Source organism: Magnolia sinica, chromosome 6, assembly GCF_029962835.1.
Source record: "Magnolia sinica isolate HGM2019 chromosome 6, MsV1, whole genome shotgun sequence".
Classification (NCBI taxonomy): domain Eukaryota; kingdom Viridiplantae; phylum Streptophyta; class Magnoliopsida; order Magnoliales; family Magnoliaceae; genus Magnolia; species Magnolia sinica.
This window is the reverse complement of record NC_080578.1, coordinates 33,621,615-33,648,090: the sequence shown is the minus strand read 5'-3', so window position 1 is coordinate 33,648,090 and position 26,476 is coordinate 33,621,615. Positions and strand designations below refer to the sequence as shown.

Here is a 26,476-nt window from a genome sequence, read left to right as displayed (position 1 = left end):
GTGTATATATAGCTACTCATTAGGTGGGCCCCAGCGTATAGATGCCTGAACCAAAGTTCAGGGCCGTCACTCCATCTGGTGGGCCTCTCATAGGTCAAATGGCTTTCCAGAGAATCATCAGCTATGGAGGATTGGTATGTAGTGAGGAGAGGCTTTGATTTCTGAGATTTAATCAATCTGAAATGAATAAGTAAAACTAAGAGTGGTTGGCTAATAAACAGAGTGGTTTGGTCCCTTTCTGTTCTGTACTCTATCTCAAGTATTATTTAATAGATTTCAGACAGTGTTTTCCCACCTTCTGCGGAAGAAAGGAAAAGAAAAAGAAAAACGAACGGTTGCGATGAAGATTGAACCGATTCAAACAAAAAGAGTACGTAGGCTTGAAACAGTTCAATAAGACAAAAATGAAATGGTGCATGCTGTTGATGAGGATGGGCCATGAAATGGGCCCCATTTGTGAAAACTCGAGGGTTTGAGGCCATCATCATCTGAAGGGTAGTGAGGTACGGTTATGCATAGGGCATCAAATAAGGGAAAGCACGCACATGGGACGAAGTTTGGCTAGTGACCCCAACACCAGTCAGGTAGCTATGTTAAAGTTTTGTGGCCCCCACCACGATGTATCTGTTTTATCCATGCCATCCATCCATTTTTCCAAATCATTTTAGGCCATGAGCCTAAAAATGAGACAGAACCAAATCTCATGTGGACCACAATACAGGAAAACAGTGTTGATCGAATTTTTACCATTGAAAACTTCCTAGGGCCCATCGTAATGTTTATTTTTCATCCAACCTGTTGATAACGTCACACAAACCTGGATGAAGGAAAAATACAAATATCAACTTCATCCAAAACCTCTGGCCCTAAAAAGTTTTCAATGGTAAGCGTTCAATTCCCACTGTTTCATGTGGTGTGGTCCACCTGAGAATTGGGTTTATTGCCCTGGAAATATGAATGGACGGTGTAGATAAATCAGATACATCATGGTGGAGCCCACAAAGCTGTGACACCAGCTGGCTGGCTGGTGCTGGGTCAGTAGCAAAACCACGTCCAAGCACATGGAAACAACATTACTGGAAACAATATATCATTAGTGTCCACGTGTACTGGTCGGTTTGAATATGTTTAGGTATGACACCACCCTACATGTGGTAGAGAGGTGTGTTGTGAGCAGATGGTGGCGTGGAATCTCCAGATCATGATAACATCATGGTCTTGACCATGTCTACGCCCTCATCTCGTCTGTTCATCTGTTTGAATTAATTTCTGATCGAGGCGATCCACTTAAACAATATGCTGATTCAGCTAATACTGTCCAATCACTAGCCTTTAAATGGACAATTGAAAAGTTCAACAATCAGACGGTTGGGATCATCAGAGGTGCAAATTTTCTTTGGACTGGTAAAATTAAAGAGAAGGCCACACATGCATCCATTGCGTGGCATGGGATGGTTAAGACCATGTGAATGACATTATCATGGTCCACATTCATCTATGATGGAATGCATTGAATGTGGTATTATGTAAGCTTTGTGTTTTTGCTACATATGTACACTGATTTGATTGATACGAGTTATGGCATGAGATATGAAATGGAAGCAATCATTCTTACAATTAAATTTCCAAAATTAATGTATAAAGACATACAATAATTATCAATGAGGGATTATTTGGATTTATGTGAAGGAAATTTCGTTTCCAATGAAAATTATTTTATGTTCTTTGTCAAGTTTTTGTGGGAATTTGTGGAAAACATCATTTTTTTTATTTTTTATTTTTGTTAGAAAATAAATAAATTCGTTTCCCCTCCTACGACCTAAGAAAGGCATTTTCCCTGTGTGCTAACCTGCTAATCACTATATTTTTCCTAACAGCAAATTTTAAAAATATATCGTAGATTTTTAGAAAAAATCTTATTAAAAAACAAATAAGAAAAATGATGTTTTCTTTCCCTCATACTCTTGGAAATAAAATTTATCAAGAAACATTTTTTTCTTTTGCTTCACCTAAATCCAAACAAACCCTAAAACGACATATAATAGATGTCATGTATGTTCTAAAACAATATCAGCATCTTTTGTATGCTGTTATTATCCCACACTGAAAATGCACATATAAGGGGTATGGCAAGTGCAACCTACATAGAGAGAGAAGGGGCTTTAACATAAGCAGGCACAACAAATGTACAGAGTAGATGTCACACAGTTGCAAAGAGGAAGAAAGGGGGAGTAGCTATTTACTCGAGAGAACTGACATGACAACAATACCCCCAGTTGAATGCGCCTTTTCCTTTTCCCTGTTACTAATTACAGGGGTACAATTGGCCAAACACTACTCGCAATGTATGTACAGTAAATAAATGCCACCGCGCATGGAGAAAACAATCGAAAGGTGGGCCGCACCCATGATTCAGACCGACAGTGCCCATTTTTAGTAGGGATGGTGGCCTGCTGTAGCCCTTGGTCTGCCATAACTATAGCCATTGCACTACACTTTAAAAAGCTCCCGCGCCAATACTCAGTTGAGCTTTTTCTTGATGGGAGGAAAAGGGTTTCTCGCAAAACCCCGTTATAATCCCACTGGCAGAGGACATAGGCCCACATGCCAGATTAAAATTAAACAAAAAAGAAAAAAAAGAAAGAAATAGGGCCCAATGTATTGTGTGACCTACTATACAGTAACCAACAGTCCCTGGTCACCAGAGGTTACTAAAAATGTTCAATTTCTTTAGTACTGACATAGAACACAGTGGCGATTATACATGGGGAATGATCACATGCGTGGCATATGATCTTACTGTGTGGGGCCCACATCATGATCCAGCCCCCCCATAGGAGCCCTACATCCCAAGAATCATCCTATCAAAAACTCAGTTGGGACACACCACAGTGAGCGATGTACATCATGCCTAAAACACATATATTCACTTCTTGAGGCCTACCTAAATTTTGTAACGGCGGTACCTCCAGGGTATCCTTTCATCCTGATGGGCGAGCTTGATGATTGGTTGGATGGCGTGTACACAACAGGATCGTGGGCCCCACATTCCATCATGGAGTTTATACGGTGGGTGTCCTTGTCGCCAATGTCACTGTTGTTCCCCCTTTTCATGTGGTTCGGCTGAGTTTTGGATAAGGCTGGAGTTTGGTAAATAGGCCTAACATTGGGGATCGCATCCAATGGACGGTTTGGATGGCACTCATACATTACGTTGTCGCCAAACAGCTTGAACATAGGGTAATTACCGCATGTTTTGATTGTACGTGATCATTAACCTGCATGCAGTCTGTTGTTCTTAAACATGCAAAAGCGTGAGAGAAGCCACGGTAACATTTAATCAATGGTAGGATTTGAAGCAAGAACTGAAGAAAAATCAAATTTGAAATTTTTGAAGATGCAATGTGATGATCAATATATACAACTGCACCATGTATGAAATAAAAATAAAAATCCGTACCTTGGGTTCTCAGCACAAGGTATACGATTTCTAGCAGAGGATATGAGAAGAAAAATGCAGCCTATACACCCTAAGAGTTGTGGAAAAGAGCATTGTCTCACCCTATCTTGTTCCTCCAACAGAGGACATAGGGGGAAAAGAAGAACAAAAGGAATGGAAATGTAGCATATTTACAATTTTTCTAAGAAAGAGAATGGATAAAAATGGGGAAACAGGGTGAGGTGGACCTGAATTTACAGGACAGTGTTGACATGAAGTGCTTTAAGCAGTGCTGTTGCCAACTGTTTGACTAGGACCTGGCCTCCGGATGGCTGTCCATCTCTGCGCTCTTCAATCAGACATTGAAGTTTCTGAGGCAAGTCATTCTCCACTATGAGTTGCTTTGGCCGAGGGTGGTGCTCATAGACGGCCTGCCAAAATGCAGTGGAGTGGAAATCAGTAATCGAAAACAACCATGGCTGTAACAAGTGAAAGGAAAAGACAGAGGTGTAAAAATTCAGCTGCATGGTAACATTCTTGCAGTAAATTGCTCCAATCTAGCCTACATTTCAGGGTCACTATTGAGCAAAGATGGATTTGCAAGAAAAATAAAAATAAATAATAATAATAATAAATCATGTGTTAAGACTATAAGAGACATGCGATGTTTGGTTGATCATTTGGGACACCAACTTTTTTTTTTTTGGCAATCCAAATCGCTCATACGGTGGGCCTCAATGGTGGATGGACATAACTCCAAAAACCTGTCCCATGTGATGATCTTGTATGACTGAGGTTCTACCAAAAGTTAGTTGACCATAGTTGCTGTAATTGTCCAGTTATATCAGAAGGTAATAGCAAATGGTCAAACAAGAAACATCCATATCTTTTAATCAAGCATCATATAACACACCTAAAGTCTGGGTTAATATGTCAACAAGAGATCTAATCATGCACACAATTCTGGAGAAGATCCTGAGTGAGAGAGAAGAAACTTGATACATGTGGCTCTCTGAAGCCTGGGATTATGATTTTATTAGTTAAAATCTGGCTATTGTCATAGATAGATGGTGTTTATATTATGGTTGGAAAGAATAGCACACTTTCCACTCTATACAATATAAGAATTGTCTTCTATCCAGGGTAATTTAGGCTAGGGGTAGCAATAGGTCAGGCCAGGTTAGGTTGGGTTCAGGACATGACAAGGATGGGTCCAACGAGTGTTAGAAATATCAATATTGCATTACATATCGCACCCTTGGGATATGGATTCGTATCGATTATCACATGGAATATATCAATTGTATCGCGTAATGTATTGTTGTTGTTGGAAACCTGGGAAAACCTTGGGAAATTGGTCAAATTTTTCAATGAAACTTTAATGATTGTTAAAAAAAAGACATCAATACACACTTATAAATCAAAACATTACAAAAAAAAAAAAAAAAAAGTGCACATAATAGGTTTTCTTTGTATGGGGTCCTAATCTATGTGTTGTCTAACTGAATTGATGCAAGTATATTCAAAGTCTATTTATGTAATTTATAAATCTAAGAAAACATGTGGAAACACAAGAAATACATTAAAAAACAGAAGAATAATCACTACATCAGGTTACATACATGTTTGGACACAAAGATTACAACCGATTTGCGAGAAATTGAAATTTTTTTATTCTTTTCAATTTCCAGCAACTCAATACATCTCCTCCAAATCATAAAATGGAAGTTCCTAATCCATGATTTTTCATGCAAAACATGCATGGATTTGTAACAATTTCACATTGATTTAACATGATTTACAGAAAAAAAGGATTCAAAATCGAAAATACTCACCGGATCGAACATGTGGAATATATTCCACTACTTGTGTATTTCATATCGCACGGGTGGGATACAAGATATATCGTGGGATATATCGGCCGATATCGTTGATACTTAAAATGATGGATTGAAGTTCTCTTCCTCAAGCATTTATACCTGCTTATGCTCATCTTTTTGGTTCAATTCGGCAAACAAGTCAACATGCAAATTCCTCAACCTGTCACGTAACCCAACTCATCCATAGTCCTTGGCACCATATAAAATTCATCTACAGTCTTTAGTGCATACAAAGTTCTTGTGTTGTCTTGTTATCTTGATGATAATTTGCAATTTCCTGGTACAACCAATAGAGGCATGGAATAATGTTCGTCTTTGTATTGATTAGATGGATGGCCCAGACTTCTTTGCCATGTTGAAACAACCAAGAGATAATTCTAGGATTAGTCCCTTTTCTTTCCCTTACCTTTTTATGATCATTGATAAGATGCTGCACTATTTTGCCTGTACCTCATCTTCATAGCTGCAATAAACAACTTCACTTATTGTGCCCACGAGATGATATTTGCATTCATTCGACAAATGTAATCTTGAATGAGGTTTCTCCATTGCAATAAAAACCTATATTCCCTCTTTCCTTGTTTCTCAGCAGAACCTATCACTCGAGAAATCTTCTGACATGAATGACTCAGAAATGGACCACAAGTAAAAGCCTAGACCGAAGCCAAAAGAAGAAAGGAAAAGACTTAAGTGGAGAATCCGTATATCTTCAAGGAAAATAAAGATAAAACCAGTAAACTCCTTGAGCTGTAAACCTAAACACATGTATTAAGGGATGATTTTCTTTTTCTGTTTCTGACCAGAGGGGCCCTTATTGTCTGTACAAGCTATATTCTTCTTTTTCTTTACTAATATTAGCCATAAGAATGAAATGTTGTGCTCCCAGCATTATTTAAAAAAAATAAAATGTATAGCCTTGTCTACTACAGACTGGCATTGAGAAATGGATCCAAGTTTTCTTGAAGCCAAGAGATTCTGATATTGATTTTATTTATTGTTGCTGGTCAGTTCCTTGTGATACTCCTCGTAAATTTGATGTTTAATGCATCAGCATGATTCACCCTTTTGCCTTATAATGGTTTCTTTGTTTGGCAGACTCAAGTACAAGCTTCAACACTCTCATTCCCAGAACTTGTGTCAAAGCTGCCACCAATTAGACTTCAGGGTTTATACAGGGGTTCTATCCCAGCCATTCTTGGACAATTTTCAAGGTTTCCCTTTTCAACTTGCCTTGTACAAATGAGAGCTTTTTCTAACCCTAGGATTGTCTTTTATGCTCTTTTCTGACAGCCATGGATTGTGGACTGGAATCTTTGAAGCAAGCAAGCTTGTATTAATAAATGTTGCCCCAACACTTCCTGAAATTCAGGTTAATAGTTGTTCCATCCAAGCCAAACCCAACCCATTTATGAAACGGGTTGAAAATCTCAACCCCAACCCAATCCATCTATAAATGGTTGACCCAAACCCAACCTACCTGCTCCATTTGATTAAAAGTGTGAAATAATAAATTAAGAACAAAAAAATAATCATTTTGTAGAAGAATATAAAAATATCACACATGCATGCATACACAGAGTCACACATATGGAAAAGGTACTATGAGGTCGACCTCATTGGGAGCTTCCCATGAGGTCAAGGTGTTGGACATCCATACCGTGCATTTGGTGGGTCCCCTCTAAGTTATAAGTTGTCCCAGAAGTCAGCCGTGTGCAGAACTTGGGTGGGCCACACCATCGGGCATCCACTCTTAACTGTTGTTTGTGGTGTGGCCCACCTAAGTAATGGATTGGCCTCATTTTTAGGCCCATGGCTCACTAACATATGTCAGGGTGGGGCCCACAGGGTTCCATCCATCCGTCTATCCATCCAGACACACTCACACACAGCATTTAATGAGAAGGTAAGGGGCAGGCCATATTCATGACCCGCTGGGTCCAGCCTAACAAGCTCAAACCCAACACTTCTAATTTTGGGTGGAAAAACAAAGTCCAAACCCAACCCATATAGAAAATGGGTAAACCCAAACCCTGACTTCCAGGATTGGGTCTGGGTCAGGTTGGCAGGTCAGGTCAAGTTTTCCCACCCCGACATAGAGTGTTGTTAGGTTATGAAGACTCAAAGACTACAAATGCGAGCATGGCTAATCCATGGAAGAGACAATGAATAGGTGGAAGATGTTGAAACCATGTTAGGAGAATTACCAATGCGACATGTGACAAACTCCCTTTGGAAAGAAATGTCCTACTTCTTATCCAACAAAGTCAACAGTGGCTTGGCTGCTGGCTAAAGCATTAATTCACTAAATTTCCTTGCAGTCATGCAGTACCAAGAAATGTATACACCGCTAACAGTGTTAATACAAGTAAAATACACAACACCATAGCACAACAGATGGGAAAAATCCTCCAACTCACCTTTATCATTTTGAGTAGATTGATGCGAGCAATAGCATTTTGATGGTCAAGTCTTGCGATCAGCAATGGTGTCAAGCCATTGACAGCCAACGTTGTGTTTATTCGGGATGATTTTCTGCATTCCAGTCTTAAGTCCATGAATTCTATAAAAAGAAAACAAGAAATAAAATGACTTAAGAAAGAGGAAATATATGATGTTTCAGAGCCTTTGCTTGGCCCAGCAATCTGTACATCTTGGGCCCAGATTTGGGTGATCTGAACAATTCATATTTTGCACCAAAATGGTGGATTGGGGAGAACCTAATCAGATGGTCCTAAACATCCAATTGGAGCATCAAAGTGGCTGTAAACAATGATAGTTATTCTCCATTTCCATCAGACAGCTAGGATAATCTGATAGGCCATCCCATGATAGGTACCACAAGATCAATGGCTTAGCTTACTGAAAGATGGACACCACCTTTACCATTGCCAGGATTAAAAAAATGAAAACCATTTCATTCAATAGCATCATACAATCCCTCATTAACAATGTTAAGAACAAGAATTCATACGTAATGATTTTCAGAAAGGGCTCCAATATGTTCATGAAATATTGGTCTGGACAGCATTTGAAGAACTTCACCAATTTCTGGACTGCTTCCTTCTTCAGCAATTCTTGTTCTACTCTTCTCTGATCATTATCAAGTGCCAAGCAGACTGAGAGAGAATCTAATGCTGTCACTGACCAGAGATCATCATCTAAAAGGCTTAAGTACACATCCAAACCGCCACAAGCCCTTAATTGCTCCCTTGAGTTACTGGATGCATAGGCCATATCACACAGAAGAGGCAATGCACACTGTTTCAATGGTGAATCTGAGTGGATGAAATGCATCAAGTGCGGAACAATTCCATTTTCCGCTGCTTGCTCCATCCTTTTCTTGTTTATCTTGCAAAGATTGAAAAGTGCATTGAGGACCTTTAAACAGAGAAAAAACAGTTAGAATGAATTTAGATTGGATCATGACCTGAAATTTAAACCTTAGAATAATTGAATCAGGCAGGAAGAACCACTACTTAAGGGTAAATTTGGATGCAATCATTAGTCAAATAAATTAGTAATAACCAAACTGTACTTTCATAGCATTCATATTGAAGGAGTGGACTCCGAATTGCAATTATGCTTCTTTCAAGGTGGGGTCAAGATAAAACAACTGCAATCTCATGGCAATAATCCTCATTTGCAATGCTAGGATACATTATTAGTAATTGTCGTTTCCTATTGATTGAACTGAAAGCCAGCAATCTGATTCACTTGTGCATCAGAACACACCCTAAGCATCTCAACTAAAGTCAGCATTGATTAAACGGAATAAAATTTGGACTGTGAACCCAAAATGAACAAAAGCAGCAAACCAAATTTAAAATGCAATGATGGTTTTCTAATTCAGAATGGAAAAGGAGAAACTGGAATCTACAGGTGGAAATGGGTCAGGCTAGGGCCGGGCTGGGGTTGGCCCTAGCCCAACCCTAGACCTAGCCTAGCCATGGCCCTAATTGGGCTAAATAGTCCTCGGCCCTGGCGCTTGCCCTACAGGGCCAGGCTGGCCAAGGCCGACTTGTAAGGAAAAGAATGACATGATTAAAGGTTTGAAATATCTAAATCTAAATTTATTTTATTTTATTTTTACAATATCCCCTCTAATTGCGATGAGTCCCATCATATAAATGGTTTTGATGATAGAAACATGACCTCATATCCAAAAGTGCCTTTAAACTACAAATGAAAGTTGAATGAGACCCACTTGATTAATGGACAACCATCAGGTCAGGCTGGGCCATTCATCATTGGCCCATGGCCCGGCCTGGCCTGGACTAGACACCAGACCTAGGTTTGAAGCCTGAGATCAGCCCTTGGGCCAAGTTTAGGGGCCCAAGCTCAGGCCTGTATGGCTGCCGGGCAGCCCAGCCTTAGCCACCCGAACTGGAATCTCAGCATTTTGGGTAAATATGATCACGACTCTGAATAGGTGATCTCAAAAGGCCTTCTTTAACTAAGGTAGTGGCAATTTCTTAGCTTCCCTACCTATATAAGAAAATTCTTGATTGATACAAATAATATTCCCAATCACTATGCAAGATCTCAATATATATTTTTTTTAAAAAGGCACATCTGCATGCTCTTGTGAGCCTGTGTGCATACACAGCGGATTAATGCATCATTCAATTTCTTCAGAAAAGGTATCTTAACAATAAGCAAAAAATATAATCAATACATCTCAAAGGTTATATTTCAGCTGATATATTAGCACCAAGCAAGTACAAAAATAGCACGAGTGAAGGAAGAAAAAAAAAAAAGACTCACTTCATTATGTATTTGAGAGATCAATGGACCATCATGGAGCTCAAGATACAGAATCAAATGTTTGATTGCATTTGCACGCTGAAGACTTTCTAAACAGTTTGCATCGGTTGACAAATGATTGATACACTTCAGTATCTAGACACCAAACATGAGCAGCAATGCCACCATGGAATCAGATGCATATAACTAGAGCAGAAATAACCACCTGTCACCTCATGAATGGTCATCATACTAACCTTTAGAAGAATGGGATGCTCTATCCTGTTGAACATACGGAAGAGACGACTCAGCAAGCTTGGGCTACACATGCGATATTTTACTGTGGTGTCTGCTCGAGCAAATTCTAGCAAAAGATCTGCAACCTTTTCAAGATATTCCCTTGCAACATCGGCATCTAGCATTGCTGCTGTATGTGAAAGTACCCCAGATGATGCCATACTTCCTGCCTTTTCTCTAAGAATGACAGATCCAGATAGTACGCCCGATGTTGTCCAAGATGCAACTTCATATCTAGAAGCAGATCCTTCATCGGAGGTTCTTGACCCCATGCGGGCTGTTTTGAAGCTCTTATCACCTATTTTATGTGAAAAACTAGTATTGGAATATAGATTTTTGTTTTCTCTTCCCTGTCTTGAGACATCTGTACCATGTAAATGAATATGTTTTAACCCCACAAACAGAAAGAAAACTAGGAGTGCAGTATCCAAGTAAGTTATCCAAACCCAAGTATATTACATCACAAATTCAAGTTAACCAAATCCAAATATATTATATTACATTATCATGATACATACCTCCAACCATTTTTAAAATGTCATAAAGACAAAATAAACAATGACTACTAATGAAATTCAAATTGCATTTAAAAATAAAAAAAAATAAAAATAAATAAATAAATAAATAAAACAAACAAATCGGGCAAGAATCATTTGATAAGAAAGATGAGTAGCAAAAACAAGGAGAAATGACAAATGTGAATCATGTATATCCTTACTGATAATTGGAACAAGCAAATCATTGAGGACATTCTATAAGTGCTAGTGTCCTAAGCACACATGTAGTTGTCAAATTTCATAGACTAATTTTGGTTGGATCTTCAATACACTTCAGTACTCTATGACACTTCAAGAAGCATGACTTGACATCTCAAGAATAGAAGTTCAGAAATGTTTCAAGTGAAAGATCAAGTGTATGTCAACCTATAGGTAAAATGACCTTAGAAAAGACCAAAGGATAGTGTACTTGACCATGGTTTTTATTACTTTATATTGTGAAGATTTTTCATGTAAAATTGAGGATATTCAGCCAGCCCAATCTCAGGTTCGGCCAACTGAATTCAACTCGGGTAAGCCCGACATTAGCCTAGGTCAAGTTTGTAGCAACTTCAAATTCTAAAATCAGTTGCATGTTTGGCCAGCCCGACCTTTGGTTTGGCTAGCTGAACTTATCTCGGGTCAGCCCGAGGGTGACCCAGGTCAAGTTTCCAGCAATGTGTATTTTCGAATTTCAGAGAAATTCGGTCAGCCGAACCTTGTATTCAGCCAACCGAATTTTTGCTCAGGTCAGCCAAATTTTCGATAAAATCTAATCTCACAAGATCTGATAGCCATTGGAATAGTATCATTAAAATTCGGCTAGTCGAATGTATTCTTAGGCTGATCGAATAACCAAATCCTTTGGCTATAAATAGAGACATTTTCTCATTGTTTGAAACACAAAAAAATGAGATAATTCTTCCTCAAGCAAAGAAAGAAACTCTGGTCATTTCCAAGCTATTTGTGTGGTGATTCCTATTTTGTTTTTAGCTTATCCAATTCCCTTTCTCAAGTTAGATTTAAATTCAATTAGAGAGTAAGCAATATTCTACTTGAAGCTTCGACTTCATCAATATCTTCGCATCGACATCTTCGTCTTCAAGAAGATAAGTACTTGATTTCAGTTTATTATTTCATTTGGGTTTGTTGAGATTGCTCGGAAATCTCATCGGGTTGTGTGGTGGTTAGCCCGTGAAAATCACTTGAGGTTTTATTATGGTAAGCTTGTTAATATCACAAGAACTATAAGAAGTTGTTGAAGTGATCTTGTGAAAACCTTAAAACTAGTGGAAAGCCAAAATTACGTGGAGTAGTAATTTTGGGAGTGAAGTAGGTGTGTTAAACACCGAACTACTATAATTCTCCATGTATTTGTGGTGACTGCTTATCTTATTCTCTACTTTTATTATTTTAAAAGATTGATTTCAAGGACGTCATGAAATAAAGTTGTATTGCCTAAACTTTTTAGGTGAAGGTTGTCTTATGACTTAATTGGAATCATGGTTTCAATACCTTTTATGACTAAGAATATATTTTCCACGATTAATTATTAGGAATTGGTTTAGTCCTAGTCACCCCCTTTAAGACATCTATAGCTCATCTTTCTCTTTCAAGTAATATCAGAGCGAGATTGCTCTTATTGGGATTTACCTCCTAGAGCTAGATTCAGAGCTATAAGATGTCAAATTTCGAAAGTTTATCCATATCTGAGCCACCTCCCTTTGATGGCTCAAATTACTCTTATTGGAAAGCCAGGATGAGGATCTTCCTCAAATCCATTGATGAAAGTGTGTGGCAAGCCATCGTAACTCAATGGTTCCCTCCAACTATGAAAGTAATAGCCAAGGATAAAACCATGCCCATGAAAGAAATTGCTTATAGCTTATGGACAAATACTTAGAAAAATGAAAGTAGTGCAAATGCAAAAGCCTTGAATCCTATAACTTGTGCTCTATCACTAGATGAGTTTAAAAGAATCATTTCGTGTGATACAACTAAAAAAGCTTGGGATATACTTGAAATGACACATGATACAACTAAAAAAGCCTGTGATATACTCTGAATTTGGGCATCTTGCTTCAAAATGTCCTAAAAAGGAAAAATAAAAAAAAGAAAGGGCACAATTGCTACTTGGGATGAATCATCAAAATCTAAAACTAATTCAGAAACTGATGAATCAGATCAGGAAAATGTAAAAGAACATAATGCCTTTATGGCTATAACCAGAGTCACTTCTTCAGAAGATTGTGAAACATCTAATTATGAAACTCACAAAAGTGACTCTAAAAATGAACTTCTTCAAGCAACTGATGATGTCTTTATAAAGAAAGTTGTAAAATTGCGAAAAAAATTAAAAAAATCAAAAGAAAAAAAGTGAGGATTTACAATTAGAACTTGAAAAGGTTATTTTGGAAAAATCTCATTTTTCTAACTATTTTGAAAAATCAAAACTAAATTTAAGTTTGAAAAATTCAGAACTGCAAAATCTTAAATTTGAGAATGAAAAATTGAAAATTAAAGTTTCTTCACTTCAAAGTTCAAAGGATACTTGGAAATATACCCAAGGAAACCAGAAACTTGAAAAACTACTAACTTCATCTCACCGGAATGGTAACAAGTCTAGTCTTGGTTATAGTAGAGATATCAATCTAAAATCTAAGAATTCTACACTTACCTTTGTGAAAAGAGAATTCCCGAGCTGTAAAGCAAAAACTCTAAATGAGTTGAAGTGTAAAAAGAGTATCTTCAAAAATCCAAAATCCTTTCAAGAATTCTCTAATGTAAAAATATCTGCCAACAACCACAAATATCAAAGGAGAGAAAATAAAAATCCTCCCCTTACTGATAAAATTGTGGACTTACTCAAAGAGTTGTTGAAATCGAACTCAGGTATGAATGGAGTACACAAAAATATGAGAAATCGTAACTCCCTAAAACATCAAAAGGTAAGAGACCCTCCAAAGCCTAAAACCGTCATGAAATGGGTTCCAAAGGTAAAGTCTCTTGTTATCCATATTGCTTTCAAAGCAAGTAGTCATTCAAGATGGTACCTAGACAGTAGATGTTCTAGACATATGACAAGTGATAAAGCCATTCTTTCAAATATCAATCAAATCAATGGTGGCTATGTTACATTCGAAGATGGTAGCAACTACAAGATCATCGGTAAAGGTAATGTGCATCTTCCCAATTTACTTGCATTTGAGAATGTGTTATATGTTGAAGGATTAAAACATAACATTCTTAGTATATTTCAAATCTGTGATAATAATCATAGTATAAAATTTTCTGATCATGGATGTGAGATAATAAATAAAGAAGGACATGTGATATTAAATGGTCGCAAAACTTCTAAAAATTGTTATATCATTGATGACACTTGCTCAACAAATCATTTATATTACATGGTCCAAATAGACGAGACTGAATTATGGCACCAACGTCTTGGACATGTAAACTATAGAGGTCTATACAAATTGAGCAAAAGAGATCACTTCCGAGGCTTACCCAAGCTCGGAAAGAAAGAAAATAAAGTATGTCATGCTTGTCAGGTTGATAAGCAAACTAGGAGTTGTCACAAGAAAGTGAACTCCTTATCCACTACTAGACCTCTTGAACTTCTTCACATAGACCTAGTTGGACCAACAAGAACGAAGAGTAGAGGAGGAAAGAAATACTTCCTAGTAGTAGTTCATGACTACACTAGATATTCTAAGGTAGCATTTTTGAGAGAAAAATCGGATGCTTTTGACAAAGTCAAAAAGCTTATTAGACGCATCCAGACTGAAAAAGAACTTTCCATAATTAAAATAAGAAGTAATCATCGAACTGAATTTGAAAATAGCAATTTTGAGAAATATTGTAATGACTATAGCATATTGCATGAATTCTTAGCTCTAAAAGCACTTTAGCAAAAATGAAGTTGCTGAAGAAAAGAATAGAGTATTGCAAGAAATGGAAAACGTAATGCTAAACAGTATGGAACTGCCTAAATACATGTGGGCTGAAGCTGTGATTATTGCATGCTATATAATTAACCGTGTTTATATTAGTGCTGGAAAAAATAAAACATCGTATGAAATGTGGTTTGAGAAAAAGCCTAGCGTAAAACATTTCTGTACTTTCAGAAGAAAATGCTACATTTTACGTGACCGTGAAAATCTGGGAAAATTTGATGTAAAAAGCGATGAGGGAATATTCTTAGGATATGGATTAAATAGTCATGCATATCGTGTTTTAAATAAACGAACTGGGTTATTCAAGAATCAATAAATGTCGTAATTGATGACCAGTCGATCCATACCAATCTTCACCAAGATGATGGTGATGATGATATTATTATTATTAATCAAAGTGAACCATCATCTAAATCAGATACTACTGAGTTAAGGTTGGTAAAAGACCATCCAACTGATCAAATACTTGGTAACCGTCATACTAGTGTTCCAACCAGAAGACAGTTAGAAAATGTTTGCAATAATGTTTGCTCCACTTCCCAAATAGAACCGGACAATGTAAATGAGGCACTAGCTGATAAAAGTTGGATTTTGGCTATGCAAGATAAATTGAATCAATTTGTAAGAAATGACATATGGTATCTTGTTACTAGACCATCTGATAAACATGTTTATTGAAGCCAAGTGGATTTTCAAAAATAAATCTGATGAGCTTGGAAATATTATCAGAAACAAGGCATGACTAGTTGGACAAGGTTATACTCAAATAGAACGAACAGACTATGATGAAACCTTTACTCTAGTTACTTGCCTTGAATCTATCAAACTGTTTATTTTTGTTGCTTGTTATAAAAATTTAAAAACATATCAAGTGGATGTTGAGAGTACTTTTCTAAACGGTGACTTGAATGAGGAAGTTTATGTTGAACAACCAAAGGGTTTTGAAGATCCCAAACTTCCTGATCATGTGTATTGTCTTAAAAAGGTCCTGTGTGGTTTGAAACAAGCCCTTAGAGCATGGTATGAAAAGTTGACGAAATTTTTACTTGGCCATGATTTTCAGATGGGTTGTGTTGACAAAACTCTGTGTCAAAAAAAAATCAAAATATGATATCTTGATTGTGAAAATATATGTTGATGATATTATCTATAGATCTACTTGTGCTAATCTTTCCTCTAAGTTTGCAGAACTTATGAAATAGGAATTCGAAATGAGTATAGTCGGCGAGCTAAATTATATTCTTAGACTTCAATTTAAGCAACTCGAAGATTGAATTTTCATCTCCCAAACCAAATACGCACATAATTTGGTTAAAAGTTTTGGTTTCGAAAAAGGTAGAAATTTCAATAATCTGATGAGTACAATACTCAGATTATCCAAGGATGAATCAAGTAAAAGTATTAACTCTCGTCGCTATCGTAGTATGATTGGTAGTTTATTTATTTATTTTTAATTTTTTTTGATAGATGGTAGTTTACTTTATTTGACTACTAGTAGACCCAATATATTGTTTAGTGTCGGTATTTGTGCAAGATATCAATTTGACCCTAAAGAATCGCATTTATCGGCTATCAAATGGATAATCAAGTATGTTGCGAGCATTACTAATCTTGGTTTCCGGTATCTACATGATACACCTATTCAAATAGCAAAATATACTTACGTATATTGGATAGAAAATATCGATGATAGAAAGTCCACAAGTGGTGGACGTTTCTATATTGGAAACTGTCTAGTCTCCTGAATGAGCAAAAAGCAAAACTCAGTATCCTTATCCATTGAAGAAGTGGAATATATCGTTGTAGGAAATGCCTGCACTCAGCTTATGTGGATGAAACGAATGCTAGCTGATTATGCCATAATTTAGAATATAATGAATTTGTATTGCAATAACACAAGTGCTATTAATATATCAAAAATCATATCCAACATTCTCGTACAAAACACATTAACATCAGATATCATCTTTCCTACAACCATCTTCACGCCCACAACCATCTTATTTCATCTTTCCCACAACCATCTTCACGCCCAATCCATTTGCTTTGCAGCTATTCATCCCTCCACAACCAGTTTTCAGAATCTGGCCCTGCAGGAGGGCTGAAACTTCGACGGAGCACTACGCCCAGACCATAGCCCGGATCAACGTGAGATTTGGAGGTTTTGCAGCCCCAACCTGGCCGACCAGGGCTAATAAGCCGATTTGGGAAGGCGGGCCTTCATCACACGTGCGTCAGCCCTGGGGCACTGTCTGCACGCGGGAGCTATTTCTGGGTCAGGTTTTTCTCTTGTTTTCCTCTTTTCATCCCTAATTTTATAAACTCTAACCCTAGATTTCCCTAAATCCTCAATTTCTATCTCTTTTCTCACCCTAAGGTTCCTTGATTTGAAATTGGTGAATTCCTTGGATTAGGGATTGATTATCATGCATGTGTGGATGATTTCTATTTCCCTTTGAGTATTGTTTAGTTCATAATTTTTATTAATCCAGCCCTAACGTGTGTAGGCCTGGACCCACATAGATTCCCCTTAATTGAATATTTGGACTTTTGTGTGGGATGTGGAATTTGTGTAATTGTTTATGAACTATGTAATCTCAAATATGAAATCTTGCACATCATATCTAAATTTCATGTCCTGCATCAATAATATTGGCTTGTGTTTTATTAAATAATATTTTTAAATGCTAATATATTTTTTTTGGTTTTTTTTCTTTAAATCCTTATTTTTTATATTCTGGATTTTTGAAAGAAAAATAAAAGACAAATGAAATGAAAAAAAAAATCTGAGAAAAAAAAAATGGATTTTTGGCTAGCCGAACATGAAGTTCGGCCAGCCGAGTAGCATGCGGCCCCCCACTTTTTAAAAAGTGGAAAAACCAAAAACCCATTTTCCCCAAATCCACTTCATCTTCTTCGGCTCGCTGGTGCTTCCTTCAGCGAATCCATCTTCCATATCTTCATTGTAAGTGTATTTAAGTCCTTTTTATTGTTGATTTAAGTTAATCTTTGTATTCGCATCTTGATTTCACCATTTTCCTTGAATCTTGAAACCCGTTTGGTGAGCTTTTCAAATAGAATCTGATCTACTTGTTTTCCCGTTATTTCTTCTTGTTTAATCTCATGGAACATTAACCTAAACAAGCTGTATGCAAAGTACAAGCCGGTTCCTCATCCCGATCCGGTTCCTATTATGTTCGGTCCATTCGTCCATCGGAGGATGACCCCGAAAATCTTCGGGGATTTTAGAACAAGAGGAATCATCATTGAGAGATTAGTTAATCTGAATCATGTTACTGAATACGGTCTATTTGATCTCCTATCTGAGGTAGGATGGGGAAAAAAAATTCTCCAATGAGGGACAACTTATCGGTCCATTGTGCAAGGAATGTATGCATCTATTTTAGAATTATCTATTGAAAATGAATTATTCTTTAAAATTAAATTTTTAGAGGAAACAAGTATCAATTACACCCTCGACCATCGCTTCTTTGATGGAAATTGATTTGGCGGAGGATGGAATTCCTATTGCAAATCTATTAGATAAAATGTCTAATTGTTAAAAAGAGTTAGTCGCATGTGTTTTGTGTGGTTTTGATGCAGATTGGAGATCCGGTAATGCCCTACCTATCGGAAAACTATTTCTAAAATACCGCATTCTTCACCGGATTTTCACTTCAAATGTCTATCCAAGAGTGGGAAATAAAACCGGTCTGGAGTCAGGATTTGTCTTCCTTCCCTCATATGTTATTCCTTTATTTAGTATCACATGCATCCCAGGCATGGTTCCCTTCCATTTGGTCATCTTATGACATCACTTGCATTACAATTCCGTGTCCAAATTCCATCAATTGAGGCACCGGAATTCGAACTACCATTTAATTCTTCCAACCTACATATGATGAACTTGATGCCTCTACCCAAGCAACATGGAGTTCAAGATGAAAGGTAGGAAGGCGACATGAACATGGATGATATCTTCGATGAGTTAGAGGAAGAATCTGCAGGAGTTGAAGATGATTCCGAGGAGATGAAGATGATTCCGACTACCATCCATCTAATTTTGATGAGAGGTTATCTTCCTTAGAACAGAGAATGGATGCTTTACATGTATCTCAGGAAGCTCTTGCACAAAATTAGAAAATGAATATGAAGTACATGAAATGGGGAGAGACATCATCTTTTACATCATCTATATCTTGTGGAAATTGGAAAATCTTATGTTTATCTGAAACCATCTCATATTTATTTGGAAAACAAGATTTTCTTGAGTATTCTTGAGTATATTTCTCAAGGGGAACAAGTGGAGCATATAACATATTTGATGTTCAAGATTTGATCCAAAGCCGTATTTTGTTTCTGGTTGTTGAGTCCTTGTGTCTATTGTAATTATTCATAATGTGATGTGCATGTGGAGTGTGATGTGTATGTATTGTTTTGTCATGAAATTGACAAAGGGGGAGATTGTAAGTGCTAGTGTCCTAAGCATACATGTACTTGTCAAATTTCATAGAAAAAATACTGGTTGGATCTTCAGTGCACTTCAATCCTCTACGACGCTTCAAGAAGCGAGACTTGACTTCATAGAAGTTCAGAAAGGTTTTAAGTGAAAAATCAAGTGTATGCTAACCTACAAGTAAAATGACCTTAGAAAAAGACCATATGATGGTGTACTTGATTATGGCTTTTATTACTTTAAATTGGAAAAAAATTTCATGTAAAATTGAGGATGTTCAGCCAACCCAACCTCAGGTTCGTCTAGCTGAATTCAACTCTGGTCAGCCCGACATCAGTGTAGGTCAAGTTTCCAACAACTTCAAATTGTAAAATCAGTTGCAAGTTGGCTAGCTAAACTAGCTTGGTCAACCCGAGGGTGACTTGGGTCAAGTTTCCAATAACATGTATTTTCAGATTTTAGGGAAATTTGGCCAACCGAACCCTATATTTGGCCAGCCGAATTTTCATTCGGGTCAGCCGAATTTTCAATAAAATCTAAACCCACAAAATCTGATAGTCGTTGGAATAGTATCATTGAAATTCGGCCAGATGAATCTATTCTTAGGCTGACTGAAGAACCAAATCCTTTGACTATAAATAGAGACCTTTTCTCATTGTTTAAAATATATTTTTTTTTAAAAAAAGAGATAATTCTTCCTCAAGCAAAGAGATAAACTCTGGTCCTGTCCAAGCTATTTGTGTGGCAATTCCCATTTTGTTTTTAGCTTATCCAATTCTCTTTCTTAAGTTAGATTGAAATTTTAGAGAGTAAGCAATACTCTACTTGAGATTAGAGAATTGAATCTGCAGCTTTTAGGGTTTTATTATTTGAGAAATTATATATCCCTAGATCCTTTCTGGTTGAGCATACATTGATTCATCATCATCCAAGAAAGAATATCACTGCACATCTTCATCTTCAATAAGATAAGTACTTGATTTCAGTTTATTATTTCATTTGGTTTTGTTGAGATTGCATGGAAATCTCATCAGGTTCTGTGGTGGTTAGCCCATGAAAATCACTTGAGGTTTTATTATGGTAAGCTTGTTAAAATCACAAAAACTATAAGAGGTTGTTGGGGTGATCCTATGAAAACCTTGAAACTAGTGGAAAGCCAAAATTACGTGGAGTAGTAATTTTGGGAGTGGAGTAGGTTTGTGTTAAACACTGAACCACTATAATTATCTGTGTATTTGTGGTGATTGTTTATCATATTCTGTGCTTTTATTATTTTGAAAGATTAATTTCAAGGACGTCGTGAAATAAGGGTCTTATCTAAAGTTTTTAGGTGAAGGTTGTCCTACGACTTAATTGGAATCAATGTTTCAATACCTTTTGCGATTGAGAATATATTTTCCATGATTAATTATCAGGAATTGGTTTAGTCCTATTCACCCCCCTCTAGGACATCTGTAGCTCATCTTTCACATTCTAACAAACAACTACCATTAATAACATGGCCCAAAGCTGTGGGGCTTGAACCTTATGCCTTAGGTTAGAAAGTTGGGTTGCATATTGAAATCATTTGTTCCATATTGATCCCAGCTAGTTCACCAAAAAGGTATACAAATAGAATTTGAAGGTCCTATAAATTATCAATACCTCTATAGCTTGGGGAGAACAGTATTAAGTTGAAGTCACTATTTGCGGAACAAAAAATTAAGGGTGTGTTTGGTTGCACCAAATTTCATGATATTTGGTGCAACCAAACAGAGGTTAAGAAAGAGGCACTTACCTGCAAACTCTGCCATCAGGAAATCTAGTTCCCCTGCTGATTTCCTTTCCACAGATGTCTGTAAAAGTGGCAGTCTACTTTCCCGCCTCATTAAACCAGATTGCTGGCGTACATACTCGAGCTTACCAGAGCCATGTCGAGAAGGTGGTTCCTTTTCTAACAATCTCAGAAACGGTCCAACCTGATCTTGCTCGGAAGCCAGTGAATTAGTAATCCTGGGGGTACCATTCGATACCTGCTTTAGAGGCTTGTCAGAAGAACCTCTACCAGTGACTCCTTGTTGTCGATGAAGGTCAGCTTCTGCTAGGGAAGAATTGTGCTTATATGAACCCAAACGTTTCCAGTCCTGAGAAGTATTTTTTGCAGAATCCTTGGTTATTGAGTTCCCAGCCTCTCCTTCACTTGCAAGCTCCGGCAAGGAAGTGACTGCGGCTTCCAGCTGGACATGGGAAGCTGATCTTTCCAGGTTTCCTGCTGGCAAAGGATGGTCACTGATTCCAGGTATAACCTCACGGGGGCCGAGCTTTCTGGAGCAGGAAAGTGGTGTTTCACCCTGCTTCGAAAGAGGTTGGCTAGGATCCTGTGGAACAGATTGTGGTCGTGGACTTAAACCAAATGCTGGCAAGGATCCATCATCGGAAGAAGAAGCGAGCCGAGTTGCCTCATTCAAACTATAGAGGGTGTTGACCAGCCTAGGTAGTATTCCATTCATTGCAGCTATACAGCAAAAATCTTTTCTTTGTGTTGAGTGCGGGAGTTTAAAGACCTGCCACATGCAGTCAATGGCAAGATGTATCATCTCCCTGCAGATGTAAAGAACTTGATCAATACATCTTGAGTCACATGGAAAGCATAAACACTACATAACTGTGATAGACACCAAGCAGAAATAGAATTAGAAATCCAAGCGGAAGTGGATTGCATTACCTGTATTTTATGTAATCAGCCTCTAGGAAACCCACCAAAACGGGTATCCCACGGCATGCAATGAACATTTGCAGTGTAGAAGAGCTGGTCAACCCACCAGTTGCAATGAATAGAAATAGTTAAAGAATTTTCCATTCAAAAATATGCATAGCTAAAAACTATTAAACCAAGAAATGCAAGCCGCACCTGGACTCACATAGCTGCTGCAAGAAATAAGCTGCCTGCATGCGGACTTCCTGAGGGCACTTGGGCGCAGCAAAGTTCATCATGACTGGAATCTGTGATTAGGGTTTTAAATAAAATGAGTGCAATCTACAACAAGAGCATGCTCCATTCTAACAAGAGTTTGAAGAACATAAAAAATCAGTGAGAGAGTACATAAATACTCACGAGACCTAGGAAACAAGCATATTCTTGGAAATTGGCATTTTCTTTGACTATCAGATTGATAATTTGGAGAACAGAAGATATAACCTGAAGTTGTAAAAGAACTTCTTAAGATCATGTTCAGTTCATCGAAGTACTTCAAAATTTAAATGTAACAAAGATATTGGAACAAGAAGTTTGTGGATACAATTACCTCATGCAATCTCCAAACTGTAGGTTAACATACGATTTAAAAATAATAATAAATAATAATTTTAAAAAAAAAACAAAAACAATTAAGTGAGAGTACATACATGATTTTTAGGAACTTCAAGAAGTTCCATTAGAGGAAGCAGACCATGTTGAGTGACAAAAGCAATTTTCTCATCTGGGAATTCTTCAAAGAAAGTAATAAGTTTCTGACAGGCTGACACAATCACATCTTCAGGCTCATCCGGTTTCAGAGACCCAACTAGTTTGTTGAACTCAGCATCCTAGTGGTGACAAAGAACAAAAATGAAAACAAGATGGTTGCAGTAAAATTCTAGGAAATATCCCAAAAAAAAAAAAAAAACAATTAAGATTGTTTGAATTAGTCATGAGCAATGACATCTGCATTTATGCTGTCCATGATAAGGTAAACCCTCCACAACTCAATGCGGTCAATCAAGCAGCAACAACATTAATATTTACTGTGGTCTGTATCCATGACATAGGAACCAGCAGATATCTCGTGGTGGAAGTCACTTCCTAAAATTCTCATGATGGTCACATTAGTGCATCTTTACAAAGCTAGAAGGAAAGCATTTATAAATTACTACTGCTATGCCTGAAATATACTATAAAAGCATTTAATGGGTTTCCTATCATTCAAATGGAAAACTTGTCTCTTGACAATTGGTCCATCAAAGAAAAAAATTATCAATTCCAAGCACCATGCCCCATTTGAAAGGTACAATTATCAATTCCAGAATGATACATTCCAAGATCGAAAAGCCATCTTTCTATTCTGCACAGTTTTTGTATATGACTATAAAAACTATACAGATAAACCTTGCAGATAAATGACTGAACAAATCTCTTTATCACTACATGATTAACTTTATTAAAGAAGACATGACTAAAGGAAAATCGTCGTTCAATGAAAATTACTTGTTATAGAACTTATATCAATAAAAATCCACCGAGTTCCAAAATTATTGTTGGTTATTTTCCTCAGCATAACAGCAGTCCTATGGCTTCAATTCATGTTCGACAAAGACATCTGCACAATAATCAAACCGTTTGGTCCTTTGTCTGCAGAATTCCACACCTATGTTCAAAAAAATGGAATTGAGCTGCAAAGAACATGTTCTCATACTCAGAAAAATGGCATAGCGGAACAAAAAGAAAAATTGTCATCTACTCTAGTGTAAATGACTGTTCCAAAATTCTTCCAAGTTGGAATTTATTCTTACTGCATGTTATTTAAAAATCACCTACCGACTACAGTTTCAGATGGGAGAAGTCCAATTAACATAGGTTTTGTGGATAAGTGCACGCAGGGGTACCCTCACACTCTCTTTTTCTTTAACGTGATATATTTGTTTACTTGTGCAGTGATTAATGTCATGTGAAATAGAACGTTTGACTTCCACTACCTGTTAATCTCAGAATCTATGGTTGGCTCGAAACTGTAGATTTACAATGCGTTGAGGAATCAAATACCCTTCAACTTGTATGACTCTTGAGATTGATCTGCGACTGAGGATTCTAAGGACCTCGATAACAGAGACGGAAGGGGCTAGTACCCTTCTCCGCCCACACTCATGAGCAGGCTCTACTTTGCAGGATTTCGGGATTTTCGGGAATTTAAAGATTATGGATATCTTATTGCCTAATTGGTTGCAAATAAGGTCTAAGACCGAATTGGAACTTGATGCTCAACTTCGAGCAAAACCTAGGTGACCACGATGGCTCAACTTTGGTGGAGATGGTGATTACAAAAAAAGAAAAACACTAATGGTTTGTTTGGGAGCTTGTATTTGGAATGCATTGGAATCCAAATCATTGTTTCACTAAAATCAACGTGATTCTGAATCCTTAATTGTATTTGGCAGGAATGCACTGGAATCCAAACCGTCCGTTTGGGTGCTTGTATTTGGAATGCATTGGAATTCTTTAACATATTCATAGGACCTGAATTTGACTAACTAAATTGGCTTTAACATCCATATGTAATATTTGACATAATGATTATAATAAGCTATTGAAATATATACTTTGGCAAAAAATGAGGAAATTCCAAGACTTGGGTGAGCAAAGAATGTAAGGATCACAAATGAGTGACTCATTGCCATTTTTTACCATCCAACGTTTGGACAATTTGGATCATTCTATTAATGCGATTCTCATATTGCAGCCGATTATTGGATTGTTTTGGGGTATCATTAGCATGCCATGGGTACATCAAATTAGTAGCCAAGTGACACCTTTGTTACACATGTGACTCTCCTGCCTTTAAATAGGAGCCAAAAATGGCATTTCACTTGAATAACACTTGAATTACAACGAAAGGTGAGATTTCAAAACACAACAAAATCGTATATTTCAAATACCTATGATTTCATTTAATTCCAAATATTTGGCTGCCAAATGCAAAAAAGGTGAGACGTTTGGATTTGAAATACACCCAAATACTCCTAAATTTGGGCTATCATACAACCCCTAATGAAGCTTAACTACGGCCACGACCATGGTCATGGAGATGGTTTGCTCGCATCAACCATAACTAAGGAGATTATTATTTAAAGAAAAGACACAAGATTAGATGATCCTAGGTTTCTGATGTGTCAGGATCCAAGGACTCGGCAAGACAGATAACATACGACTAAGGACTGCCTGTTGATAAGCAGGTGGTGCATGAGAAGGAAACCATCACAATATATGTATACAACTAAAGTAAATAAATGGTAGGAGAACCGCTCTAATGAGTGTGCATGTGGGATATTTGAGAGTAGAAATAAGAGCCGCTACACTTCTCCTTAGAGAAGATGATGGTGGGTCTTAAATCCCGACCCTATCCCTAGTGAACTGAAACATTGCAATGGCTCACATTGATGTCTCGGGTAGACTTGATAGTTAGGATGTGGTAGATGGCTTGGATAGGATGCTTCTCAGTTTCTTCTCTCTTGAACTCTCTCTTTCTCCTTATAGAGAACAAAGCCTCCCTTTCAAATGAGAGGGGATGGGGGTATTTATAGATGAGCCAATGGCATTCTTGCAAATAATGGATGTAAGTGCACTTGTTTGTCAATCATGTGTGTTAGTGTGTCAATTAGTTGGTTGAGCCTTTCAAAGCTGAAGATCGAAGACACATGAAGACTTGGAGCATCAATGAGTGAAGAAACATACAAATTGAGGTGACTTGGTGACCCTAACCTTAGACCCCTTTAGTTCCAAAACAACCTACCCTAGATGACTGGTTTTATTAGGAAAACCCTTAATCAACTGATTTGCGCTAGCTAGATCATGTGGAAAACAAAGAAAACTAAAATGCACAAGTTTGATTGATCGAACAGATCGAAGGCCCTTCACTCGATCAATCGAAGATGACCAAAATAGTCCAACAAGATTTTTGCCCTATTTCGTAAAAACCTCAATCGATTCGAAGTACACAAAAGTGTCCAACAAGCTTTTTACCTTATAATCGAATTAAGTTCGATCGATCGAAGGGGTCGCTCAATCGATCAATACTAGTCGTTATAGTTCCGTTTAAGCCTTTTCTCTATGAAACTAGAAACTGGATCTTTGTGGAATTGATAGATTTTGGTGAATTAAAAGCCCTAATGTATTCCACTCTTCCTCAAACCTCCTAAGCTCTATACCAAAGAGATTCATGTTATCTTCTTAGTGATTCTTCACTTTAATAAGCATTTCAAGCTCATTTACTATATATATAAAAACATGATCTCAAGTCTTCTCTAGAGTTTAGACATCAATCTCATAGGTAAATATTAATGTCTATCAACCTCTAGAGTGTCCATCTATGTCAATCCCCATTAGAAACCAACCATCCATTAGTTGTAGGAAATTACACATCCTCCCATTACCTTAG

General features: G+C 37.3%; 1 protein-coding gene across 1 annotated transcript in view; it reads right to left on the bottom strand.

Annotated features, from left to right (window-relative positions):
- Window positions 1–2,630: 2,630 nt before the first annotated feature.
- The window catches only part of LOC131249587 (MAP3K epsilon protein kinase 1-like), a 62,825-nt gene continuing 38,979 nt past the window's right edge, over window positions 2,631–26,476 (bottom strand). Inside the window, 10 exon segments of the mRNA XM_058250386.1 lie at window positions 2,631–3,870; window positions 7,737–7,851; window positions 8,291–8,697; window positions 10,084–10,218; window positions 10,320–10,723; window positions 21,088–21,890; window positions 22,015–22,098; window positions 22,201–22,292; window positions 22,405–22,488; window positions 22,695–22,874. Of these exon segments, the coding sequence (XP_058106369.1) occupies window positions 3,694–3,870; window positions 7,737–7,851; window positions 8,291–8,697; window positions 10,084–10,218; window positions 10,320–10,723; window positions 21,088–21,890; window positions 22,015–22,098; window positions 22,201–22,292; window positions 22,405–22,488; window positions 22,695–22,874 (2,481 nt within the window). The 3' untranslated portion in view covers window positions 2,631–3,693.